The following is a 25,275-nucleotide window of genomic DNA, read 5'->3' as shown; positions in this document are numbered from 1 at the left end:
ATATATGTATTAATATCACTCTGATTTACAAGAAAATGGAACTTATAATTTTTATAAAGAACATACTTTGAATAAAAAAAGAATAAGGAACACAAGGATAAGAAACCCAAAAAGATCGTTCGAAACAAAATAAATCAAAGTATGGTTACATGGATAAGTACTGTTACGTGGAATGCATAAAACGAAAGTACGTCTGTAAAAATAAGTTATAAAATTAATAAAAAACTATCAACATAAGTAATCACGTTTATCAATCTTCAATATACTACGAATGTCTTCTAGCTTTCCGATAGTACACTAGGTAATTAGGGTTAAAGAAAAGTTCATGTACGTGTGTATATATACATCGTCATGTACTTTATACAGTGTTTTAATTTTAGTATTGGTTCCCATAAAAATAACTGAAGAATATACACGTACATCAAAATTGTGTCAATACACGGACTGTGTGACAGTCTGTTGTGACGTATGTTTTTGCACCTTTAATGAATATTTTATAACTAAATTTTTAGCACCTGCAGTAAAAATTTGTATAAATATAATGTTTGTTATGTATTTTTTTTTTTTTTTTTTGGTAAAGAATCTCACGCACGACTGTAGAGAAATTTTTTGTTATCCTCTGCATGTCTGCTATTTTTATCTTTGGCTCTGGACGTGATGTCTGTACAGAGAACGCTAAAATACTTTCCTATAGACATCAGTGAGTCCCATTTTTACCTAGGAGGTTATTTTACACTCTCAACTCTGAAATAAAGGAAAAAACGAAGTATACGTGACTTGAGAATAAAGTACAGCATTAATTCTCGGCCTTCGGACTTAGGTGTCAACTCACACCCAACAGACAATGCCGTACTTCCACCCTTCGTAGCATCATGTGCTATTGAAAAACAGCTATGCTGCAACGTACAACTTATTTACCTTTCTCAATTAACTTTCATAACTTTGAAAGTTAATTTGACATAAATAAAGAAAGAAGTGGTGACGAAAACTGAAAAACGTGCGTTAAAAAGTTTTAATCTTTAGGTCATAACTATACCACAGAAGGTCTTTTAGAAAAGACTAAGTTTTCTAAACAAAAGCAGACTCTCTTTCACAAAGACAGGGTCATTTAAAAATAGGTGTATAAAGTTTGTAAAGTTAACTTTTATATGTGTTTGAGAAGATTCAAATGGTCGGTTAGTATTTAATATTTTAGCTTAAAAAAGCTCAAAAATAAGTTCTAGAATAAATTTAATGTCATATACTCTACTTCAGTTTATTATTTATTTATATTTATTACAGTTACTTCTATAATTATTTCTTAGAATTACCGTATATGTCCCAGAATAAGATGAATTATGAAAAAAATCGGAAGAGTTTCCAGGTACTATATAATGTGGACCTTTTTTACAAAGAACACATATCCACGTCATATCAGCTGTATATGCGTCATATCTAACCGATAATGTTGAATTGAAAAGCTTGGCATTACACGTTTTACCTGTAATAACGAAATATTTTTAATGTAACATACATTTTAATCATATATAAATTACCAACTACGAAATATTTCATTCAGTGTCCAGTAAGTGACTAAATATTATAATAACAAGGTTAAAGTAAGTTTTTTTGATTTGTGGAAGGAACAAAGCCGCAAAAAAATAAATAAATCAATACTGATGAGTCTACATGAACAAAAGAATACAATTTTTCTCATTGAGGGTTCAGTAGGTATAGAAAAAAACCTTTTTATACAAAAAAATAATTTATCACTATATTTCTTAAGGCAATTTTGTGAATGACTTACACATGTACTGCACCAATATTACTTTCAGAGGAAATAACCAGTCATAGAATTCTTCATCTTTAGATTTACACCACATTTGAAGCTAATTGTCTAAAAAAACATCAAAGCACTAATTTGCTTGAAGCAGATTCAACTTTTAGGGTAAAGTTTCAACAATTAAAAAAAAAACTTTAAAAATTTTTCATGGAACTTTATGTCACACATGTAATGCTGACGTCGATTTTAAGAATGAAGTAACTGTTTTAGGGATGATATACTTTAAAAACTTTTTGTATTAAAAATATTATAAATAATACGACAATAATAGAAAGTATCAAAAAATCATAATTACTTTCATAAATTTTAAAATTGTATACTAATATTCGTTTAATGATACAGGGGACTCCAGCTCAATATCGTATCTGTTACATCAATCTTGGGGTATTTATCGCCAAGTAACGTTCAGCATGTTAATACTCAAAGAATACTTAATCAATTAGACTCAAAGAGTTCAGAAACTCCTTAGACTGTCTAGTTTATTACAGTTTTTGTGATAAGTTTTTGTATTATGCGGTTTCTCCGAAAAAGTTTTAACCTCAAGATTAGAACCTTAATTGGCAGAAATATGTTATAAATTTTCGGAAATCGCAACATTTTTAATACTACATTATGCATTAAATTTTTAAAAATGTGTCTACAAAATTTTGAATTACAATATACAAAGAAAAAAATTTAAGAAGCAATTTTAGTGAAATAGTATTTATCTGGGTCAAGACTATTCATGATACTGAGCTGCAGTACATCTTATAGAATGTTTATTTTTTTTACTCAGTTGCTTACAACATTAAAATATCCACGGCTACCTTAAGGCTTTATACCTAATAGTATATTCAGAATTAAACTTGCTTCAGTTTGCTTAATACGTAAATCCCCATTATACGTTGATTATAAATAAAGAAAATGAATATAGTGAAAAAAATAACTTATTAAAGCCATTTTCACCCAGATAGCTTCAGAATTTGCAAGCTTTGGACCTGTATAATGAAGGCGCCATCACATACAAGGTCTAAATCGCTTTTTAAATTCTCTTGTTAAACAAACATCGGGCTAAAGTCTGCAAAATTCAACATTTTACATGGTGCTTTCATAAGTATCTCTTGATTATAATAAGTATAGATTTTTTGTTTAAACTATTTCTGAATATTAAGATCCATATTGGCCTACTTTAATAATGATAAAAATTAGAATTGAAAAAGCGAACGAAGAAAATTCTACTATATTATAGAATAAAATTATTCACACTCTAATTGCACAATCTTTTTACGTATTCACTATGCGACGTGTTGAACTATGGATTATAATTAGCTTGAAAGCTTCAACAAGAGTCGTATATTCAGTCAAAAAAATTGATACATTCTTGTTAAAACTTACTGTTCTTTTTTTTCATACAAAGCTCTTTACAGTAAATGAAGAGACCACTAAAATTATTTTTTATACTTTGCTACCATCAATAATTTTTTAATGGAACGATCATTAACTAATCTTAAAAATATAACTGGAATTGTCCGATTCATTTAAATTATTCCCTAGCTTACACTTAGGAGGGATAGTTGAGGTGATAGTATTATTACCAAACATGTATGAATTATATTTTGAACTACGCGTAATTTTATTCTAACATTTTTCTCCTTTAATTGAACGTTCTTTAAAGAGTCTTAATTTATTAAGAAAATACTTTTTCACAATCTTAAAACAATCGTCAGTAAATTTATAAGTCATCGCGGTAATGTTTAAAAATATTTTGTTAAGTAACACTAACAAAAAAAATCATTGTAAAATTCTATTGAAGGAACTTTGGCTTTTGCACGAAAAATATTAAGTGGTTGGATAATTTTGTAACGTCATGCAAGCCTGAAACCCATGTGTAAGATTTTTGAAGCTTTGATTCTAAGGATAATATATACAACAACAGAAACTTAGTATATAACGCACTAAACACTAGCATAGCATTATGACCAACAAAAAATGAAAACCCCTTCAAGTATCAAGCAAGAACTTGGCCACATGTACAGGGCTTTAGTGCATCTAGCTTCTATGTACGAAGTGTGAGAAACAAATATTAGTTTATTATCGAAGTGGAAACCTACACATTTTGTTGTCTCCTTTAAAAAGATTCAAGTACTATCATGTGCAACATCAGTAACATTATACTGATGTAAATAGAAAATTTAGTTCATGAGATTTGAAATCTCGCGCTTTAGGATATTCTCTTACATATAAGGGCCAATCATAAGCGTGCGCGCGTCTATTAATACACCAATAGACTCTGTTTATATTTACCTTTGTCCAGCAGCTTGCTGCTGCTGCGGTTATCGTTAGTCAGCCTCAAACGCCCTTTTCGGTAAGTCGCTTTGCGCTCGTGTTTATAATTTTCACGTGTATCGTTTTTATGTAATATTATTGTAACGAAAACGATTCACAATTTCGATTGACACGTAATTTCTCCGTCTGACTCAAAAATTAGTTCTTCCTTTTTTTATCTTGCATGTAAGCAAGTATTATGACTTGTTAAAGTAAAATTAAATAGAGAAATTGTTTTTTTTTAAATAAACGGCTAAAGTGTTTAAAAGTGTGTTGTGCATTTATAATTGTGTCCTTTTATTTACATCCTTTTTCAAGCTCCCCTAAATCCGGCGTGCGATATAAAATTATACAGTCCACTATCTTACTGAGTTCCATTTCGAACAACTATCAACGATAATGCTAGTATCAACTGCTTCCATATTTTTATTATGAAACTGTTAGTTCATCGAATTTGAAGCTAAAAAATGAACTATTTGAGTTTTCTTATGATTATTGAAATACTTTGCAAACAGTGTGAGGGGTAAAGAATTACAAGTATGATTTTCTAACCTCAGTTGCTTAGTGCTAACATTGACAAATATAGGAAAGTGATCAAATCTCCAGGTAGAACCCAAAATCTTGAAAGAGACAAAGTCTGACAGAGTGGTTGGAGACACGATTAAGTTTGTAAGTTAAGATTAGATTAATAGTTCTTGCTTGTATTTATATACGTAAAGGAATTAGAATCAAGTCAAAATAAATAACATTTTTCAATAAACTTTTCCAGTCTCACCATTTTCATATCAGTCTCAGGACAATTCTAGTAAGTGTTCTGAATATTATAATCACCAACCAATAAATTTGCTGGGGTTACTTATGCTATCTGCTAATCTATCGTCAGTACGTGCATGAGATTACCGTCTGGGGCTCTGTAACTCAAGATAATATCATGAGATTACTGCAACACATTTTTCGATCATAGGATCAGGAGAAAATGAGTGGATTAGTTTTTTAAACGATGTATACTTTTAAATACAAAATACAATGCTCGCTTCTTCTTTCTGGTATGTCTTTCTAAAACATTTAAATTTTCGAAATTCATGATCACCTTCCGTTTTCCGCCAGAATTAAACACAGATTCCGACGTCAAGCTTTCTTAAATGGTTATGCAGCTCCCATTGATTGTTCAAAAAACTTTTACAGTTGTGAAGAAGGACTTAAAAAGTTTTAACTTAAATTATTTTTGCACTTATTTAATTGAACTAATAAAACTTGTATAAAATCCACTTGTTATGAGAACTATTCTTATTACTTTTATCACTATAACAGTTGTTAAAATTAGAAGTTTTTTTTATGCAACTAGATTTTAAATTCTGTGTTTCACATCTAAATTGGAACGTTATTTTTATTACACTCAAAGTATTAAGCAGCACACTTTTTATTTTATAATTATTGATTTTAGAAACATCGCTTTTAACATAGGTGCCGATAAAAAATTTAACTAATATTTCGATTAAAACACTGAATTCAGTGATCTTTAGCTTATTAAGAATTTTTCTTCGTAAGAATTTAATTTTTCCTGTATTTAGTCAGAGTTTTGAAGAATTTTACCTCTTTTTGGTGGCGGTTTATTGAACTTAGAATCAAAAGCATTTAAAGTACGGGAGTAAACTGCAACAAGAGGATTACTCATGTTGCGTAATTATTTGTGAGGGAATACTTTACACCGTAGACGTAAGGATTGTGATATATATTCAATGTGCACAAATTATTGTACACAAAATATCATGCACGAATTGATAAAAATTTACATCAAAATAATTAATTCACATATTTTCGTGCACAATTGAGGTACCTTAGTCATTGCAAGTTTATACACATACGAATATAATTTTGATTTATGCCCAAAAAGATTTCATCAAAATAATTTGTGATAAATTTTCATGAATTCGTGCACAATAACTTGGGCCTAACTAATATGAGCTAAATCCTTATATTCACTGTATATAGTAAGCCTATGTAAGATTATGTAAGATTAATTACTATTTAATAGAACGTTATGAGATTTTTTTCATGATTATTTTACATACTTAACAGTGATATTTCCTTTACTTGTGTGGAATACAGCACTGGCATCTTGAACTCCCTATGTATTACAAGTAATACTCGTTTCATTATACAAATATATACACACCTGTATTATATAGTTTCTTTCGTATTATAGTGTCATACATCCGGCTCCTATTAAGGGTACTATGCACTGAGCCGTTGGGAGAAAGAAGAGAAGAGGAATGGGAGGCCACCCTTTACTTACTGGGAGGCGGGTAGGGAGAAATTGGGCAACTTTGCTGCGAAAAGGTCACCCTTCCCACCCACAAGGAGTATTGCGTGGTAAAAAAGCACATGTGAAAATTCACAGACGTACTTGCCCGAAAAAGTCGCAGTAGACGGAAATCGAACCACAGTCTTCTGCGTGCCGACTCACAAGCTATCTGACTGAGCCACCATGTGCTCTATATTGTATAATTGTATGCTTTTGAGACAACATCGAGCACTCCTTACTTCCCCCTAAATAATGAAATTTTCCTTTACTTGACCCGTGAAATTTATCCTAATAAAAATTTAGTTTATCAACTTCCGCTCTCTCCTGACTCCCCGCCTACATAAGGTAATTTTGTAAGTTATATCTTTGCATTATGTCTTTTCTAACTTAGTTGTACATTTTGAGGCAGTAACTAGCTTCGCTAGTAAGATAACTTTTTTTTTGTACCCGTGAAATTTAAACTGTTTAAAGTAAAGTTATTTAACCCCAGCATTAGTAAGTGGCAACATTAGCACTTCTTACAAAAAAACGTATTGCTAGTACCATATTAAATTGCAAAAATAAGATTAAAATAACAAATAAGACTTGTGAGAATAAACTAAATGCGATTCAAACCTTATAAATATATTATCATTAAACATTATTCATGCTGGATGGAGTAAAAGAATAAAAAATGATGTTTACACAAATGCACTTCATAGAATTTGATTCTCGTACACTACAGACACTAAGGCTGCAGTTATATAAATATATTGTAGCATAGCTCAACTCATCAGCAGTCAGAAATCACGGCTAAAAGAAAAGGAGGTGTGTTCCCTTGAACTTATTTTAAAAATGTCTATAGACATGTACAAGATAGACTTTTAATTAAAGTGGTTCGCCAGTGGGTTTGTTCACAGTAGTAGCAACTCGATATACATACATACATCGAGGCCTTGCGCTCTCATGTGCATTCTCAAGAAATGTAACGTATGCTATGCTATATAACTATATAGGTTAAAATCCACGCTAAGCCCCAAATTTTTAAGTACGAGAAAACTCGTGATCTTAGCTATAAATCTGTCATGTTTATTTTATTGTTGTTAGCATTTTTACAGTTATATTTATCTGGTTTCGTAAAAATCCATTACCATTCGTGTGTCTACCAGCCTGTAAGTATAATTTTCTACGCTAAGCGGGTGTGAAATTTTGAGTGTAACTGCATTGGGGCTTCATTAACCTCTCAAAATTTCATTCAGTTTGTGAGATATTTAGGTTTACTGACAAACCACCTGAAAAGCAGCGTTTTCTGACACTGAAACTTAATTTAAAAGAAAGAGAATCCGAGAAAAAATAGCCGATCAGTCCTTCTCTCTGGTACTCTTGCAGGGTAGATGTCTAAAGCAGATCTGCATGTATATCGCTAACGATGTTATCAGTGGATTTCTTAGTCTCAACGTTGTACAAAAAAAAAAAAAAGAAATACTAGTTTTAACTCCCACAGGAATGGACAAATCTCATTATTTTTGGGGATCCAGAGTAGCTTCTTTACATTTCCACGAAGAGTTTTGTTGATGTAGGAAAAAAATACTGACATCAGTGAATTTTGAAGTTGAGATGAGCTGGTATAACCACCTACTAATTGTTGCTTGGTTTTGCTAATCTAAGCAAACTTTCAGCCTGAATCGATAACTGTATGTGTAATTTAATTTTTTTTGTAATTTTTAATTTTAATAGAAACCAGCTACAATTAGTAAGTAATAAAACCAGCATCTTCAAGTAACAAACTCACTGATGACATTATTTTAAAATGTAAAAATTGAATTGAGAAAATAAGGATAAATTAAAAAAATAATAATAAAGTAAATTTACAACAAACAAAAATAAATTAAACAAAGGAACACCTAGTAAAGTAAACGATTAGGAGTTCCCAAATAGCTTACTTAATGCACAATTAAATACACTCATATCTTAAAATATAAGATATTTAATGCAGTAATAATACGTCAACAGATTAACTTTGTTAAGTTTTATTACCATGTCATACATACAATAAGGCAACATTCACGTAAATATATTGTAAAACAATTTGACTCATAGACAAAACGTTACACATGGTTAAAAAAAAAAAAAGATTTGCTCACTTAATAAATACATTTGAATATACATAAACATATAAAGAATGAACTTCTAATTCCAAGTAGGAGGACCATGGCAGGGATACCGAAGCCCATTCGAAAAGAAGGAGAAGACATGGACAGATTTCTTTTTCTACATGAGTTTTACCACCTCTATATAAAACAAAGTCTACTTTTTATAGGTTCCTAAAAGCAGCATTGTAATCTTTTTCCAGCTTCCTTGCAAATCATCTCTTCCCTAGTATTTCTAAGAAATCATGTAGTTCTCTAAATCTGCTTGAATCCACTTCAACATATTTTTTTGCCTACTGAACAATTAATTATATAATTTTTCAAGGCTTAGTAAAATAACAATTTAAAACTTGTACATAAAAGATTATAGTTATGGCATAACCTGCTAGTAGGAAGGTTGGCACGTGGAGTACGCAGTATATTTAATCAACCCTTCTAGTGTATTTAATCTGCTCATAGTTGACGCTCATAGTTGACAGCGACACGTGGCAGCGTACGACGGGACAAGTTTTATTTGAAGTAAAAAAGTTGAATGCTTCTGTGCGTGCAAAATTGTTTGAAATGTATAAAAATAGTATGAAAGTTTTAACAATAAATAATCTTACTATTTCTATCGGCAATTTTATGAAAAAAGTTTAGGAATTTCATAAGGTCATTCTTCTAATAAATAGTATCTTAACATGCAGTGTGCTAATTTGGAAGAATAGTTATTTTGGTACCTTAAATATTAAATTGAAAGCGCTTAATGACGTTAACCACTCATTTGTCGCTTAATTATACCTTTGATGAATTATTAGATCTCAGTCTTATGGCTATTACTTGGAATAGTGGGAGATTCGAGGTCAAACCCCCACTAATATATATCTTCCTATATTATATAGTTATTTTTGTGAGACAGTCAATTTATCCCCCCACAGCCCCTCCACATCCCCTCCGCAAACCCCCACAAATAAGCTAAAAATTCGACAGTTTTTACCTTTAAATCGAGATTTCTCATTTTTTCTTAAAACCCCCCAGAGCCCTCCCACACATTTTTTCTTGTCCCCCTCATAGACCCCCCACACCTTTTTTTTTGTAAATATTATAGTCCGATTAATCAACCCCTTTATAAGTTGCGTTGTCTATACTATAGTAAGTTTTAATTTCTCCAGTTAATTTTTTAAGAATTTTATTATTTAATTAAGAGGTGTACTCGTTATGCGATGTAAGTATAACACTATTCATCGAACAATTGTAGATGTTAGAAAATATTTGAAAACATACATTGTTTGAGATCCAATTTTAAGGAAGGTTCAAAGTTGTTAGTTCCCTCTTCCTCAATTTCTAATAATAACAATGAAAATTTCTTATCGTTAGAACGAGTATTGGTTTCTAATTATAAAATTTGGAACGAACTTCATAAAAATAAAGATTTAATAGTTTATTGAATTATAATTTTTCCATTACTAATTTTTATCACTGGGAGAATCTGACGAAAATCACCTTCTAAAATAATTATTTTATTTCCAAAATATTTTTCAGTGTTACATAAATCTCTTAACATTCTGTGTACTTTTTTAAATACATTTTTTTGAATCATTGAATCCTTATCCCGAATAATTAAATCAACTCCAATTAATTTTTTTTAACTGACTTGAATTCTAAAAATGCACTCTCTATATTATTAAGATGTAAAGAAAGTCTCAAAGCTATATGACTGGTCATCCCCTTTAAAAGCAAAATTAATGCTATGCCAGTCCATGCGATTGACATGATTTTTTTATTTTGAGAAATTAAAAAGTAAATTAACGTTGTATATAAATAAGTTTTTTCCGACCCTCCGGGGCCATCTATAAAGAAAATATAATTTTTTTTGTTCACAAATAATATGAAATAAATTTTTCTGGTCATTATTCAAACTTTTAATTATCGAGTTAAACATTTTTTTACTGAAACGTTTTTCATCATCTATATCTTCTTTTTTACTCTCCATTTTTTTGTATGTAGGTAAATTAAAGCATTTACATGATTTATTTTCTGATTCTAAAATGTTGTTTAAATGTCAAAGAGCTAAATTATCTTTAGTGTTAGGCAAACCCTCTGTAAAAAATTCTTTGCATTTATTTCATATTTTATCACCTTAAATGTTTTTTGAAATTAAAAACCGAGCAAAAAATTTTCTTAATCAATATGGAAACATAACAGCAATTGCTTCTTTAAAAATAGTATCATTTTTTCATCATTATCTATTAAACCTATTGCAATTGCAGTATCTATAAAAGTCTCATAAGTTAATCCTTTATATGTTCTAAGATCTGTGAACGATATCGAACTAGTTACTTTATTTAATACAAATTTTAAAAAAATCTTTCGTGATCTTTTGGAAATACAATGTTTTATCTACCTGATGCAATATTTGCTATTACATTTTTTTTTTCTTCGCCAAATTTGAAATTTATTATTAAAAATGTAGTATTTTGCAATGTTCACATACTTTGTGGATTTTGCAAAGTCACCACGTTTATTTTATTTGGACCAAGCTGTTAACTGTGACTCGTAGTTTTCTATAACAGATTTAATATTATTCTCTTTAAATACCAGTTTTTGTTTGTTTTCAAGGTGAACAGCTAAATTTACAACTGCATCACTTCTACTGCAAATTGGAAATTCTTGTAATCTCCAAGCTGCTTCCATTGGACCTACATATCTAGCATCAACGTAACTATTAATTTCATAAAAGATTTCTTTATCTTGGTCTTTTAATTTTTGAATTTTGATGTGTGCTCTGTCACAACCCTTATGTATATAGTCATAAATATATTTTCTGCTTTTAATAGATGCACAGAATTCAACGTTAGTATGACATGTATATTTCATTAAAAAAATTTATTATACGGTACGACTATTGAATTATCTACTTAAATTTCATCTTTTCTTCAAATTTTATAAAACATGCTGTTGAAAAGTATTATTTTTTTTTCTATATTCAGCTGAAATAATTGCAACATTTTGTTCAGGTGTAACAATTTTTTTATCAGGATGCAAAGTTATTTAAATCTGTGCATGAGGTAGACTACGATTTCAAAATTCGATGGTATCGACGTATGCTAATACTTTACCGAATATATTGTTTTTAATGATGTCATCTAAAACTGACATTAATTTTAAGTGAAATAGTCGAACAGTTAAGTTTGGAATATCATTTGGTGCTGTATTTTTAGGAAATTTTGGTAAAATTAACTTTAATTCTTTCCATTTAAGATAACATGTTACTGTTGTAAATAAATCTGGTCTACCAAATTTTCTCATTATAGACATTGCATCTTGATAATGTTTCTGCACATATCTTGGACTTTCAACGTATGTAAATGAGAGTATAAAAAGATTTCCAATTTTTTCCTTTGTCTCGAAATTTCTAGAAATGTTGGATGCACTATTAACAATTGCGTCGAATAAACCATGATAACATTTTACTCTTAAATTTTTTTTTTATATATCTTAAATAATTTAAAAGGCTATATTTAATTATAATGTAAGAATGAATAAAAACTTGTTGTCCATCCCCCGTATAATAACACAGGCCCACAAAAAAAAAATATGTCAGTACTTTTGACCAGACATACTTTTTCTGACGTATTTTTGGACGCTGAATCCGAATCTGCGATAAAAAAATAGCCTTCCACAAGATATTTTGAGGTTTATGAGAAAAAACCTTATTTTTTAGGGTTTTTCAAAATTTAAAAATAAATAGAGTGAAAATAAAATTATTTTTAATTTAGAATTGAATTCTACAGAAAAATACATCAAAAATTATGTTATGGTTTCTTTGTTTCATCGAATTTCAATCCACTATCTGGCGTTAAAACGACTAAAAAACCGCGAAATGTCATAATTTTCTTCAAATTTGGTTAAAATGACAATAAAATTTTGTTTTACGCTTTAAAATAAGTTTATATACATTAAAAATACTATGCTGGGAGTTTTTGTGGTTGCTAATCACGAATTTGATGTCAGATTTTTTTAAAATCATTTCTAGAAGACGTTAATAAGTAAAATATGGAATAAATTTAGTGATTTTCTTAAAAATTTCTGTTTAAAATACCGTTTAGAAGTTTTTTCACGACTTGATATATAAAAACAAGATTATCTTGGAATAGTAAGTATGAATTGAGCTTGAAATTGATCATCAGTGACTGGAACAAGCCCGCGGTAAGGTATTTTGGTTATTTTTAAGATACTGTCGTATTAAATTGATTTTCGCTAACGTTCACATTTTTCATCGAAGCTTCGATATAAAGGGTTTCTGCAATGTTTTTGTCCCCTCTTCGGAGTGACATTTTTTTTCATTATCCAGCAGTAATCTGCTAACATATGTGGCGTCTCACATCTCTCGCGCTTCAGGCTCCACCTACCAGGTGGCCAAGCCCTTCATAGTTCGCTCCCGTCAAGCGGCGAAATCCCCGCACGATTACTATATAAGCGCGATCAAGATAGTCTAAGCCCACACTTCTTCTGTGTCTAAGGCAGGGAGCACGTCATCAGCCTTACTGATGAGTCCTGGCGTGCTCTCGGGACGAAACACCTTTTTCTCTCTTATAGACGACCTCCACGATCTATACATATTTGTCTCCCACTTTCCTTGAAATCTGCGTTCAAATTCTTTTAAGTCTTGGTGAAACCTTTTACCTTGCTTTTTAGTATAGTCACCGTTATTTTCAGAAAATTTATCAAATTGTGAATCAAGAAAATAAAGTTTTCAGTTTATTAGACAGCCTAATCTCTGAAAGTTACGTACCATTTTTTTCACAATATTTATGTAATCCACGTCTTTTGTGTTACCCAAAAATTTTGTTGACACCTCTTAAAAGCTTGACCATGCCGCTTTCTCGACATCATTCATAGTTGTGTCAAAGTTTTCATCTCTAAATAAAGTACGAATTCCAGGACCGTCAAAAATTCCTTCCTTTAATTTAGCATCTGATTTCTGATGAAATACTTTTTCTACGTATTTAAAACATTGGCCATCTTTATCTAATGCCTTGACTAATTGTTTCATCAAACGAAGTTTTATATGGAGAGGAGGTATCAAAATTTTGGACAAATCCACGAGAGGTTCTTTAAGAATACTCTGTTTTCCGGGTTCAAATGATTCTTTTGGTGGCTACAATTTTTTTCTATAATGATTTGTTTTATCTTTACTATCGAACATACACAAATTACATGGGTACTTTGTGAATCCAGATTGTTATCCAAGTATTATAGATAGAATTTTTAAGTCCCCACATATTTTCCAGATGTGGTCCTCGCATTTTTTTTTCGTTAAGAGCAATTCAAGATTACAATATTCCTCTTTCAGTGTAGTTGAATGTGCTAACGGTATAGGAGCATACTTGTTTGTAATCTGAAGAAGAACAGCTTTAAGGCTGCGCTTTGATGAATCAATAAATAGTCGCCAATTCTCAGATTTGTAAACGTTTGGTTTAAATTCATCTATAAGTCCTTAGACATCAGTGCAGTATACTAGATTTGAATTTTTCTTAAAATATTTACGGAAGTTTTCCTCTCGATTACGGTATGTGCTTACTTTGGTACCTTTTGGAAACATATTTCTTCTCTTTAATTATGATGCTAGTAATTCTGACCGTTCTTTGAATAAACCAATCTTTCTAATTAAATCATCGAGACTTTTTTGATCAAATTTTTCAACAGTTCGCTCTTCACCAACAGGAACATATGATAACGCAACAGATGAAGAGGATTCTTATGAATCCTTATCAAATGAAGAAAATCTTCCTTTAAACAGCAATGAAGAGTATTCAAAAAATGAGGTTTTTTTCTCATTAACCTCAAAACATCTTGCGGAAGGCTATTTTTTTTATTGCAGATTCGGATTCAGCGTCCAAAAATACGTCAGAAAAAGTATGTCTGGTCAAAAGTACTGACATCTTTTTTTTTTGTGGGCCTATGTAATGGATTAAAATTTGTTTTATTTGGTCTGTGAGACAGCCTGTGGAAATAATGTTGTAAAATAGTTAGTTTTTCGCTCTTACCTAAGTTATTTTAAAAATAACCAGTCTTCCATCTTTTATCTCCTAAGGGAAAAAATAAGGGAATTACCATGGGATCGATAAAATGAGACAGTTTATTTGAAAATGTTTCTTTAGAATAACTATCGGGTAATTCTTCCAGGTGTACACAAAGATCAAAACTTTTTGGTAGTCCAGAGTCTGAAACTATAATAGCACCGTATTCTGCAGTCAATGGTTTATTGTATGTATGTTTTTCTGGCCAGTTTTTCTTAAACAGTCATTTTATAATTTGGTAGTTTTTCTACATTCGTGATTTGATGTAAATGTTTGTACTTTTCTGCAATTGGATTTTCTTTCATAATTTTTGTCAAGGTTTTGATATGTTTTTTAAGAATTTTACTATTATTTATAGATTTCAACCTTAGACAAATAACAATTTTATCATCATCATATGTATATGGCTGACTTTTTTTTGGTTTTCTATTAAGACCAAAATTTAATGTGTTTTGCGCAACATAAGAAATTTGTCCTTAAATTTTAATATTATGTATACCTTTTCATTTTTGTCCTATTTCTCTAGTTATCAAAGATGCAAAACTAAACACATTATTGTAGTACCTGATAAGTATTCTAAGATTATCATCATAAGAAAGAGTTCTTTTAATTCTAAATTATATTTACTCAACCGACTAGGACGAACTTTTCCTTTATGACACCACGTTGATTTTTTTTTCCTTCTAGCCAAAATACTGCTGAACAATACATGCACTTAAAACTTATTTTACCATAAAACGCAGGATTTACTGATAAATCATTATTTTTATTAAGGGTACTACTCAAAAATTGATTAAATTTTCATTATTTTATGTATTATTACTTTTTTTATATTCAGATTTCTTTTTTTTATTTTTTTTATTCAATAAACGTAAGATTTCGTAGTTTTCTTGTGACAACAGTATTTTGATAACACAATAACTTAAATGTACCTCAATCCACACTTTCTGAGAAATAAATATTCAATTTCAAACCATTTGAACAATCACTAAAATATAACGCGTTCATAGAGTTCTGAATAACAATTGTAATGTCTAGATTTATTATATCCACAAAACTTTGTATTTTAATTGACGTACCATAAGTTTCTGAGTAAACGTATCACTTAATGAATCGTCAACTTTTGTTTGAATATTATTTTTATTCTTTGAGGATTTGATTTTCTTATTTTTAGAAAAATTTTTTTCTGAATAATAATAATTATTTATTATATTACATGATTTATCAGTAGTATTTCTATTTCATTCATTTTTTAGAGATGTGTCATTGTTCAGAAATTGGTTAAAATTCCTTTCATTATCACTACTTTCATTATTATTACGACAAATTTCTTTTTGCTTTCCGAATGACTCACGTAAACTATTATCAATTAAATCATTTGACGAAAGCGTTTTTTGAAGAAAAATAAAACCACGAGAAGATTTTATAATACTTTTTTTAATTCATCAATAATGTTGTAGTACGTGCATAAAAATTTCAAATATTTATTTCTGTACATGGTAAGAAATACTAAAATAAATTCATTTTTACATTTGTGATTTGTGGTTTTTTAATATTCATAAAAAAACAAAATAAAAGTAATACAAATTAGTTTCGAGTAATTAAAGCTGTACCAAAAAAAATTTTAAACTTTTACGCCGGGGGTTGGCACGCGAAGTGCAAAGGGGGGCGGAGCTATATACATACATACATATATATATATATATATATATATGTGTGTGTGTGTGTGTGTGTGTGTGTGTGTGTGTTTAGCAAAACTAACTTATGCAGACTTTGATTGTAAGATATACGTTAGTAAAATAATAGAATTATACAAACGTCTGCAAAACTTCTATTTTATCCACATAATTACCCTTCTATACATATGATTATCCACATAAATTACGTTTTATAAGCACACACAATTATGTATAAATACACACGCACTAGTAAGGCATTGTCCCACTACGTGCATTGCATACCAACCTCCAGCGATATAATATTGATTTGAACTCAAGATTTTTATAACTTTTACAACTTTGAGTGATTGAAATATCCAACATAATGTTAAGTAAAATTACTTTGAAGTAATTTGAATTGGTATTTTAATCGGAAAATGGTAATATTTTAAAGAAAAATAATGTTGACTGACGCTGTTTTCATTAAAAAACAAAAAAAGTGTTACGTGGGAAAGAGATGGGTAAAGAGGTCAGTCGTAAAAATGATCCGACATTTAATACGTTAAAAACCTTTCGAATCATACATTACATTCATCAGAATCGGATTCAGTAAGTGTCTCACAGTTCAACGATTTTAACCTAACATTGTTTCTAATTGCCTATGCTGTGCTGGCCAAATTCTGTATAGATCGGCGTAGTCATTATGTAGCAGAAGGATGCTTACGCGGTATATTAACTGATTTTTCTACTTAAAAATTGTTAATTAAGGTGTGTCTATTATTTCGTGCGGACTTGTCTGAGATCTAGCACACAGAAAAATCAGATCAGGTCTGGATACTATTGCTTGTATTTTGGAGTTATTAAAAATCACAAGCAATATCAGCCTCAGATGTACTAGACTTCTTGCCGAAAAGAAAACTGTATTTATAATGGAGGCACAATCTGCCATATACTGCTTAACGTCTCCATCCAGTGTATTTGTAGCTGCAATTATTGAACTATCTATTTTCTGTAGGTCATATATGTTTTCTATCTTCTTCATATCCACTTGCATTTTTCCATCCTGTCATTCACACAGCTTACTCTGTTAGACAATATTTCTGTCTGTGTAGTTACGTGCTAGATTACGTGTATTGTTTTTATTTGAGTCGAGTGCATCTGTTAACGCTTCATGATCATCACTGTCCAATGTTCCAAATAGAAATCTTAGAATTGTTTCTCCCTGGGAATTATGGTTCTTTTACATTAGTTGTTTATTTCCTGTAGCAGGTTTGTGAATTGCTTAAAGGACTCCATAGCTTCCGTTATTTCATCGCTTATTATTTGTAGTCTTAATCACTGAGCTGCTTTCAGCGCTAGTGTTTCGCTTTTTTTCACAATTGTTTGCATATCGATCTAAATTTTGATCCTAGTGAGAGGTGTAACGATAAGTCTATTTTTTGTGTAATTCTCCAATTTGTGCTGGTTGTAGCCAACAGGAAAATCTTTTTCACAATTAATCTTGAACCATTTTGTATCTGTGTTATCGACCACTGTAGCTGCTCTGGTATTTCAATTTCTGCTCTGCAATACATAAAACTATTAGCCATTCGTTGCAAATCCTGGTTCCCCCCTACGGGCACGCGTTCTAGTCCCTGTGCTTCATTTTTTGTCTTGACACTGTTTACACCTCATCGATAGTTATTTATTTAAGTGTATTATTCAAGGTACTAAACTCCTTTTTTGTTTTACTTTCACAATTTTGTATACTTATCAGTGTTTATTTAAATATTATTATCAGTATAAATATTTCTTGTCTGTCTGAAAGTTACCTATTGCAAAAATGTTTCACTACATTGTCACCTGCAGGGCCATATTATATATTCAAAAATGTTGTAGAGTCAAATAGTCTGACGATCGGTTTTCTTGGATTCACTTATATTTTGGTCGAGACAAGCTTAAAAGTATCAATCATTTTACGGCGGTGTATTTCTCATTTTCGTTTTGACCGGTGTCTTTATACTTTTTTAGTATTCTTAAATTTTTTAATACTATGTTTTCCTTTTCTCTCTTCTCTTACGTGGTTAGGTTTAGGAAAGACATGATATAGGTATTTTTTGTTTACCCTACTCTCAACGCAGTAGGTGAGTCAGTAGATTTGCTGTATTTGTTCTGTACTTTCCACTATTTCCATTTAAACAATAAAACTCTTATTTTTTCTCTATAATGTATAGAGAAAGTGCACTTCCTAGGGTGTTGTCAGGCCGCTGTCTGAGTTTTTGAAGCTGAACTTCGACAATGCTCTGGTGACAACGTGAGTCCTCTCGCCAGGGGGATCTTTGTATACGGTCTTCGTGGACGCAGTTTTGCAGAAGCAGCTCTCGTGTACTTTTGCGCAATAACGTCATGTAAAAAATAGCGTATGTAATAATAAGCGACCTTTATTTCTTTTCACATGTTGCATAGGAATTTTCCATTTTTTTTTTTTTTTTTTATTATTACGGTTTTTATTTCTTCATTATCCTTCTCTTCTTCTGTTGCAGATTGCACACTTGTATATGTGCCAGAAGGTGCTCGCAGCTCAGCGGTCGCATATGATGACGCTATCTTCTTTTTCCAGTTAAGCATGCGGGTTGTTGTTAATCCGTATGCCTACTTTCTAGCACCGAGGCCCTTGTCAGAAAGAAGGTGGCCCAGTACCGTGGTGTAGTTATCCTGGTTTCTAGGATCATGAGAGGACTCCTAAGCTGTCCTTCGATGCCTAAGTCAAACACTTGCGTATACTGGATGAAGTCAATTATTCCTCTCAATAATCAACTGGTGATCCAGGTGCGTTATCATTAGTTTCTCTTATAGGAATGATCAAGTACTGCTCTATATAATTTTTGTCAAATTATTCCTTCTTCGAAAAGGAGAGTCCGACAAGCAGTATGATTATTGCCCTGGACGCAGCAGTCAATTCGATGTCATCTCATGACAACAGTGTGTGCTGTATTTAGGCTCTGCGGTTGTCAGCGGATCACGACGGAATGGGTGGGATTCTTTCTGATAAAGGACGATAGAAGAGAAGATAAGAAGAAGGCTTAACCTCTTGTACTTGTAAGAGGGCTTGTGGGCTTCGGTAACGAATAAATTTAATTTCCCCACGATTGCCTTATTTATTTTACTTCTCATTCCCTATGCTCTTCTGTACCTGACAAAAATTGGTGAAAAAAATTTTTCGTAAGCAATAATGATGATGATTTCACATTAACTTTTTGCTTGTCCATTCCACGTATAAACTTATTAAAATTTAGATGGTTATCTCAGCCTTTATACACACACATATGTATATATATATCTATATTTTTTTTTATATTCATCATCGCCCCTTAAGGGCTCAGACATGGCTATTTTGACACTATAAAGTTTATTTAGCCATACGTTGGGTTTAATAACAGTAGGGGAAAACAGTAGATAGATCGGTAGGTTTATTGCAGTACAAATCCCATCCAGAAAAAAACCTCATTCATTGATGAAATTTTTGTCCAGAGTGGGATTTGAACCCCGGCCATCAAGATCTGTAGGCAGACACGCTACCGACAGAGCCATCATGTGGCTCCATATGTATATATATCTTCCTACATTACATAGTAATTTGTGTAGGGCGTATAATCAATTATAATGATAGTAAAAAAAAAAAAAAATAAATCATAATTGTTTAGGGTTCATATCAACAATAAAACACCACTTGGTGTTTCTTGAGCAAAAATTTTTTGTACTTGTCAATATTTCGTTACATCATGGAGACCTTTTCAAGACTGTAAACACATTGACATATATGTTAGCTTATCGTACGTAACATATAAAATAAAATAAGAATAAAGATACAAATTGTGTACTACCTCTTACTTAATCACGCAAAAGCCTCACGCACTATAGACCAACAGTTTTATTTTATACTCAAAGTATCTTATGAATAGGGAGAGAACTTTTTCAATTATAAACTGCAGGTAGACTGTTCATACCGACGGACAAACAGGCAATGAGATTACAAGGTACGCGGTCTTCATATACATGTATATATTAGCGGTCAATATTAATTATCTAGCTATTTGTGGAACTATGTATTAGATAATTTATCTAAATCATTCTTTGTATTAATGCTATGGTCACAGTAAAAATATTGAACATTTATATCATTTCTTTTTGAACACGGGGCTCACACATCCTTTCATGGGACACCCTATGGTTCGCTGAAAAAAAATTTTATTGAACCAACAACAAGTCGAGGGAAGCAAAAACTCTATATCCTTCATAAATTCATCCATAAACATGCCAACATAATTTTTTAAATGTTTCCACTCATTTTTTAAACCTCTAATGACAAGATCATGGGGCAAGTTGGTGTACAGAGACACAACATCCAAAGAGACCAGACAAAACTCCTCAGGTATTTCAATATTAAAAGGACAGTTTTTTATATCATAAGAATTTTGGACAGTAAGTTTAGGTTTCGGAATGTGTTTTATTATTGATTTGGAGATAAATTTATCTAGGAAATAAGTAGGTGACCCTATCGATGAGACTATAAGTCTGGCTGGTATGTTATCTTTGTGTACTTTAAGAGTTCCTATTATCCTACTTATCTTCAATTATAAGATTGCGAAAAGATACCTTAGACACAGAACAAAAAACCCCCGTCGTATACTCGATTAAATTTTACAAATGTAACAAAATCTATAAAAATCTTTACAAAGTTCACGAAAACTTACAACCAGATTAAAAGGACATGAGAGACTATATAAAAATAAATCTGAAAAATCTGTCTTTTTTCTACGTGCGAAAGATATATTATTTAATCATACTTCCGATTTTAATATTAACATAAATAACAAAAATATCAAAATAATAGGTACTGAACAAAACGAATTACAAAAAGAAATGATATAAATGTTCAACATTTTTCACTGTGACCATAGCAATAATAGAAAGAATGATTTTAATAAATTATCTAATACATACAAATATACCATATTAAAAAGAAACAGTTTAAAAAGAAACAACCAAATAATGGTACTTTAAGTCGAAACTAACAAAAATGTAATAATCTGTACGTGTAAACTTCTTGTAACTATATCCACGCTCACACATTTATATACAGTTCCACTAATAGCTAGATAATTAATATTGACCACTAATATATACATGTATATGAAGACCGCGTACCTTGTAATATCATTGCCTATTTGTCCATCAGTGTGAACAGTCTACCTGCAGTTTAAAGTTGAAAAAGTTCTCTCCCTATTTATAATATACTTTGTGTATGAAATAAAACTGTTGGTCTATAGTGCGTGAGGCTTTTGCGTGATTAAGTAAGAGGTAGTACACAATTTGTATCTTTACTCTTATTTTATTTTATATGTTACGTACGATAAGCTAACATATATGTCAATGCGTTTACAGTCTTGAAAAGGTCTTTATGATGTTACGAAATATTGACAAGTACAAAAAATTTTTGCTCAAGAAACACCAAGTAGGTGTTTTATTGTTGATGTGAACCCTAAACAATTATGATTTATTTCTTTTTTTTTTTACTATCATGCTTCTCTGTGTATTCTCGTAACCACTTGGACTCACCATCCAGCCACAAGTTGGCGCTGGGGGTTTTTGTGCACGGAGCCTATGCAGCATAGAATCTTGAGCAGAAGAGTGAGATAGAGTATGTATATATATATATATATATATATATATATATATATATATATGTATATATGTCTTATAAAATATTTTCTCTTTTTTGTCTATCACTAATCTTATGATTATGATTAAGAACTAGAATTTTTCTGTTGGTTACGTCTTAAAATATCAAAAAAGTGGCAGCAAGACTTGAAAGCAAGTAATCTCCTGAAATTTAAAACAAAAGTTATCAGAATTATTTTTAAATCATGCGCAGGAATAAATTAGATAAATATGTATCAGTTACAGAGGAAGAATAGGTTATGTGCCTCCGCATTCTTGAAAATATTATTTTGGTATTCACTTATACTTATTATTTTTATAAAAATGTATACGTTTAGCGTTGAATTTAAATAAACTGAATCATTCTCTTTTTTTTCCATCATTAATTTTATCATTTTAAAATAATTTTTTTATAAGATACATCTTCAGATATTCAAGAAAGTGTCAGTAATACCTTAAAGTCTCATGATCGTCTGAGCATTGAAATGAAAACTATCGGAAATATTCTTAAACAACGGGCAGGGCTTATTTAGATGTATATATCAGTTATAAGGAAAAGTAAGGTTATGTATCTCTGAATTCTTCATAATCCTCTTTTGCTATTTATAGGTATTAATTATTAACATAAAAATGTATGCGTTTATCGTTAAATCGAAACAAATTATACAATCCGAGTATGATCGATTAAAACAGTTTTATAACATTCACGTAAAATGTTAATACTACTATAAAATACCAAGTAATTTTTTCAACAAAAATTATTGTATGTTACATTATTTTTTGATCGTATGAAAAACACTTATGACGCAATCAAGCTTCTTATGAGTTAAAGAATCTCAACGATAACTAATTTTTAAAAAAAAGTTGGTTAGAGAATACATTTTATATTCTAAAATAGCTATAAAAACTTCTATCATTTCACCACTTTATGAATTTAACTAAAAAGTAGGTAATCACATAAGTATAATGGTTTCATGCAATTTAAACTTGAAGTAAAAGCTAGATTTATGACAATTTCTTTATAAATAAATTATTTCTTTCCAAACTACATTTTAAATTCCAATTTTTTAATCAGATTTATTTTGAATGAAAATATTGTTCAGATTTCAAACTCTTAAAAAAGCTACATATGTTTGACCGTATAAAAAAATGATTTTCTAAAATACATCCCAACATTATAAAAAGTTGGGCCCTGAGCCTTATTTATTGTCATGAAAAATGCGGGTACCAAAAGAAGTTCTTTTCGGTAAAGTATAAATGGTAGTGTGACGTACAGTATCTAGAACCTTTGTAAGTTAGCGCCCAAGACTCACCTCTCACGGCGCATGAGCAGCGGATACAGAGTATGATGATCACCTTTCGGCGGCGGGCCCGAGCGTTATCAGCTCTCCCGCTCTCTCTCTCTCCGATCAGCCTCCGAACCTAACGCCACGCACGCGACTGCTCTCGCCTTGAGACTCTAATAAACGAACATATACTTTCTTCCACGTGTATTCAATCCCCTTACACCCCGAAACTCCACAATTCCCACGTAACAGGAGGTAATAGATAACCCGACCCCCAATTTTTGGCGCTCGACGTGTGGCGAGTTGTGTACGATAAAGTGATAGGAAATTTTTTTGGTTTTATTTCGTCGTCGGGAAGCACCCACAGTGCAGTGTAAGTAAAAATAAAAAGAATTATCGTGAAAAGAAAAGTGAAATAAAAAAAAAAAAAAAAAAAAAAAAAAAATAATAATAATTTAAAGAAGAAACAGTGAATAATAACAAGAAAAGAAAAAAATACAGTGTTAAGAAGACACACGCGGCGAGACACGTGAGAAACGAGCAGGTGTCAAGTACCAGCGTGGGCACACAGCAGCCATCCAGGAGGCCGGCACCGTCAGGAATTAAGACAAGGGAGAGCCAAAACACGAAACTACACCACACCACGCACCCTCTGATAGCAATATTTTTCTTTGGACACTTTGTTTACGGACACGGAAATGCTTTGGATCGTACTGCTTACAATACTGTCCAGGTAGACAAAATTTATATAAACGGTAAATAATATTACTGCTGGGCGATAAGTTTTATCAAATAGGCCCATAACAAACAAATACAACCAAACAAACAAAAAAAAAAACAACCAAGCAAAATAAAACAAAATGCAGTCGGGAAAAATTGATAACGTTGTAGGTGGGGCGGTGAACCACTTAGCAGACGCGGAGGTCGTAACAGACGACGGTTTATGGTTACAATTTTGCCACGATCCCGAGGCGGTCAAAAAGTTAGGAAAGTCGAACAAAAAAACAAAAGACTTAATTGGAAAAATTTTTAAGGGCATGAAAACGGTCGTGCTAAGAGATAAGACAAAAGAGGGCCCTAAGCAAATAATTGGAGGAAACGAAGCCTCAGAATCATATATAGAGCCCCTGCGTAGTGATGATAGTGGAAAGGAAGGGGATGAGTCAGATAGGGGGCCCGCTAGGAATCAGCTTGGCCATTGGAGAAGGGAGACAGAGTTGCTCCGGAGATGGCCAGAAAGGGAGGGGGGAGAAAATGAAAGAGAATTCCACAACAAAGTCAGAAGGAAAGCTAGACCGATGCGGGAGTTCGAAAATTTTAAAAATAACCAGGAGAGGTGGAAGCAAACAACAGGTGGATCTTCACACAGATCGCCGCATCACCGGGAGTATGAAAGGAATATAAATTACTCAATTAAAGAATTGAGCACAATAATCCCAACAATACCAATATTTACAGGGGACCCAACAAATCTGTCGGCGTTCACAAGGGTAGTAAGGGCAATAGGCCGACAGGTGGACGACAGAGACGTCCTATATTTTTTGGCAACGCTATCCAGCAGGCTAAAAGGTCGAGCGGCAGCACATTTAAATGATAGAATCACACAGTTTGAGTCTATTGAAGAATTTCTCGAGGAGGTTACGGAAAGGCACGGGGCCATCGGTAGCACAGAGACAGTTATGGCAAAAATTAGGTCGGAACGACAAAGGGATAGAAAATCTGTAGAAGAATACTCAGATCGCATGCAAAAGTTGTTTAACAGGGCCATGGGGCTTCAAGAAGCAAACCTTGAAGTTTCTGAAATGTTAAGGCAGGAATTTAAGAAAAATATTCAAAAAGAAGTAGTGACCCACTATATATTAGGCCTTAATCCCCCGTACAACCACGAAGTTTCAAATCATAGGCCCGTAACGCTAACAAAGGCCAGTACACTGGTATTGAAAGTCGAGGATATGATGGCTATAAAGTCACCTCGAGTGGACAGCAATAAATATGAGAGATGGGAAAAA

The 25,275-nt window shown here is 31.6% G+C and overlaps 1 protein-coding gene across 3 annotated transcripts in view; it reads right to left on the bottom strand.

The window, feature by feature from the left end:
• LOC106647041 (uncharacterized) overlaps positions 1-25,275 on the bottom strand; it is a 183,596-nt gene that overhangs the window by 104,063 nt on the left and 54,258 nt on the right. For all 3 annotated transcript variants that reach the window (XM_089589954.1, XM_089589955.1, XM_089589956.1), the window contains exon 4: positions 1,311-1,480. In XM_089589954.1, coding sequence (XP_089446080.1) covers positions 1,311-1,480 — 170 coding nt within the window. The remainder of the gene's footprint in view (positions 1-1,310; positions 1,481-25,275) is intronic.

This window comes from Copidosoma floridanum, unplaced genomic scaffold (assembly GCF_036245765.1).
Source record: "Copidosoma floridanum isolate Cflo_tuat_1 unplaced genomic scaffold, Cflo_Japanese_pri ptg000011l, whole genome shotgun sequence".
NCBI classification, from domain to species: Eukaryota; Metazoa; Arthropoda; class Insecta; order Hymenoptera; family Encyrtidae; genus Copidosoma; species Copidosoma floridanum.
The sequence above is the reverse complement of the archived record's forward strand: the minus strand, read 5'-3'. Positions and strand labels throughout refer to the sequence as shown.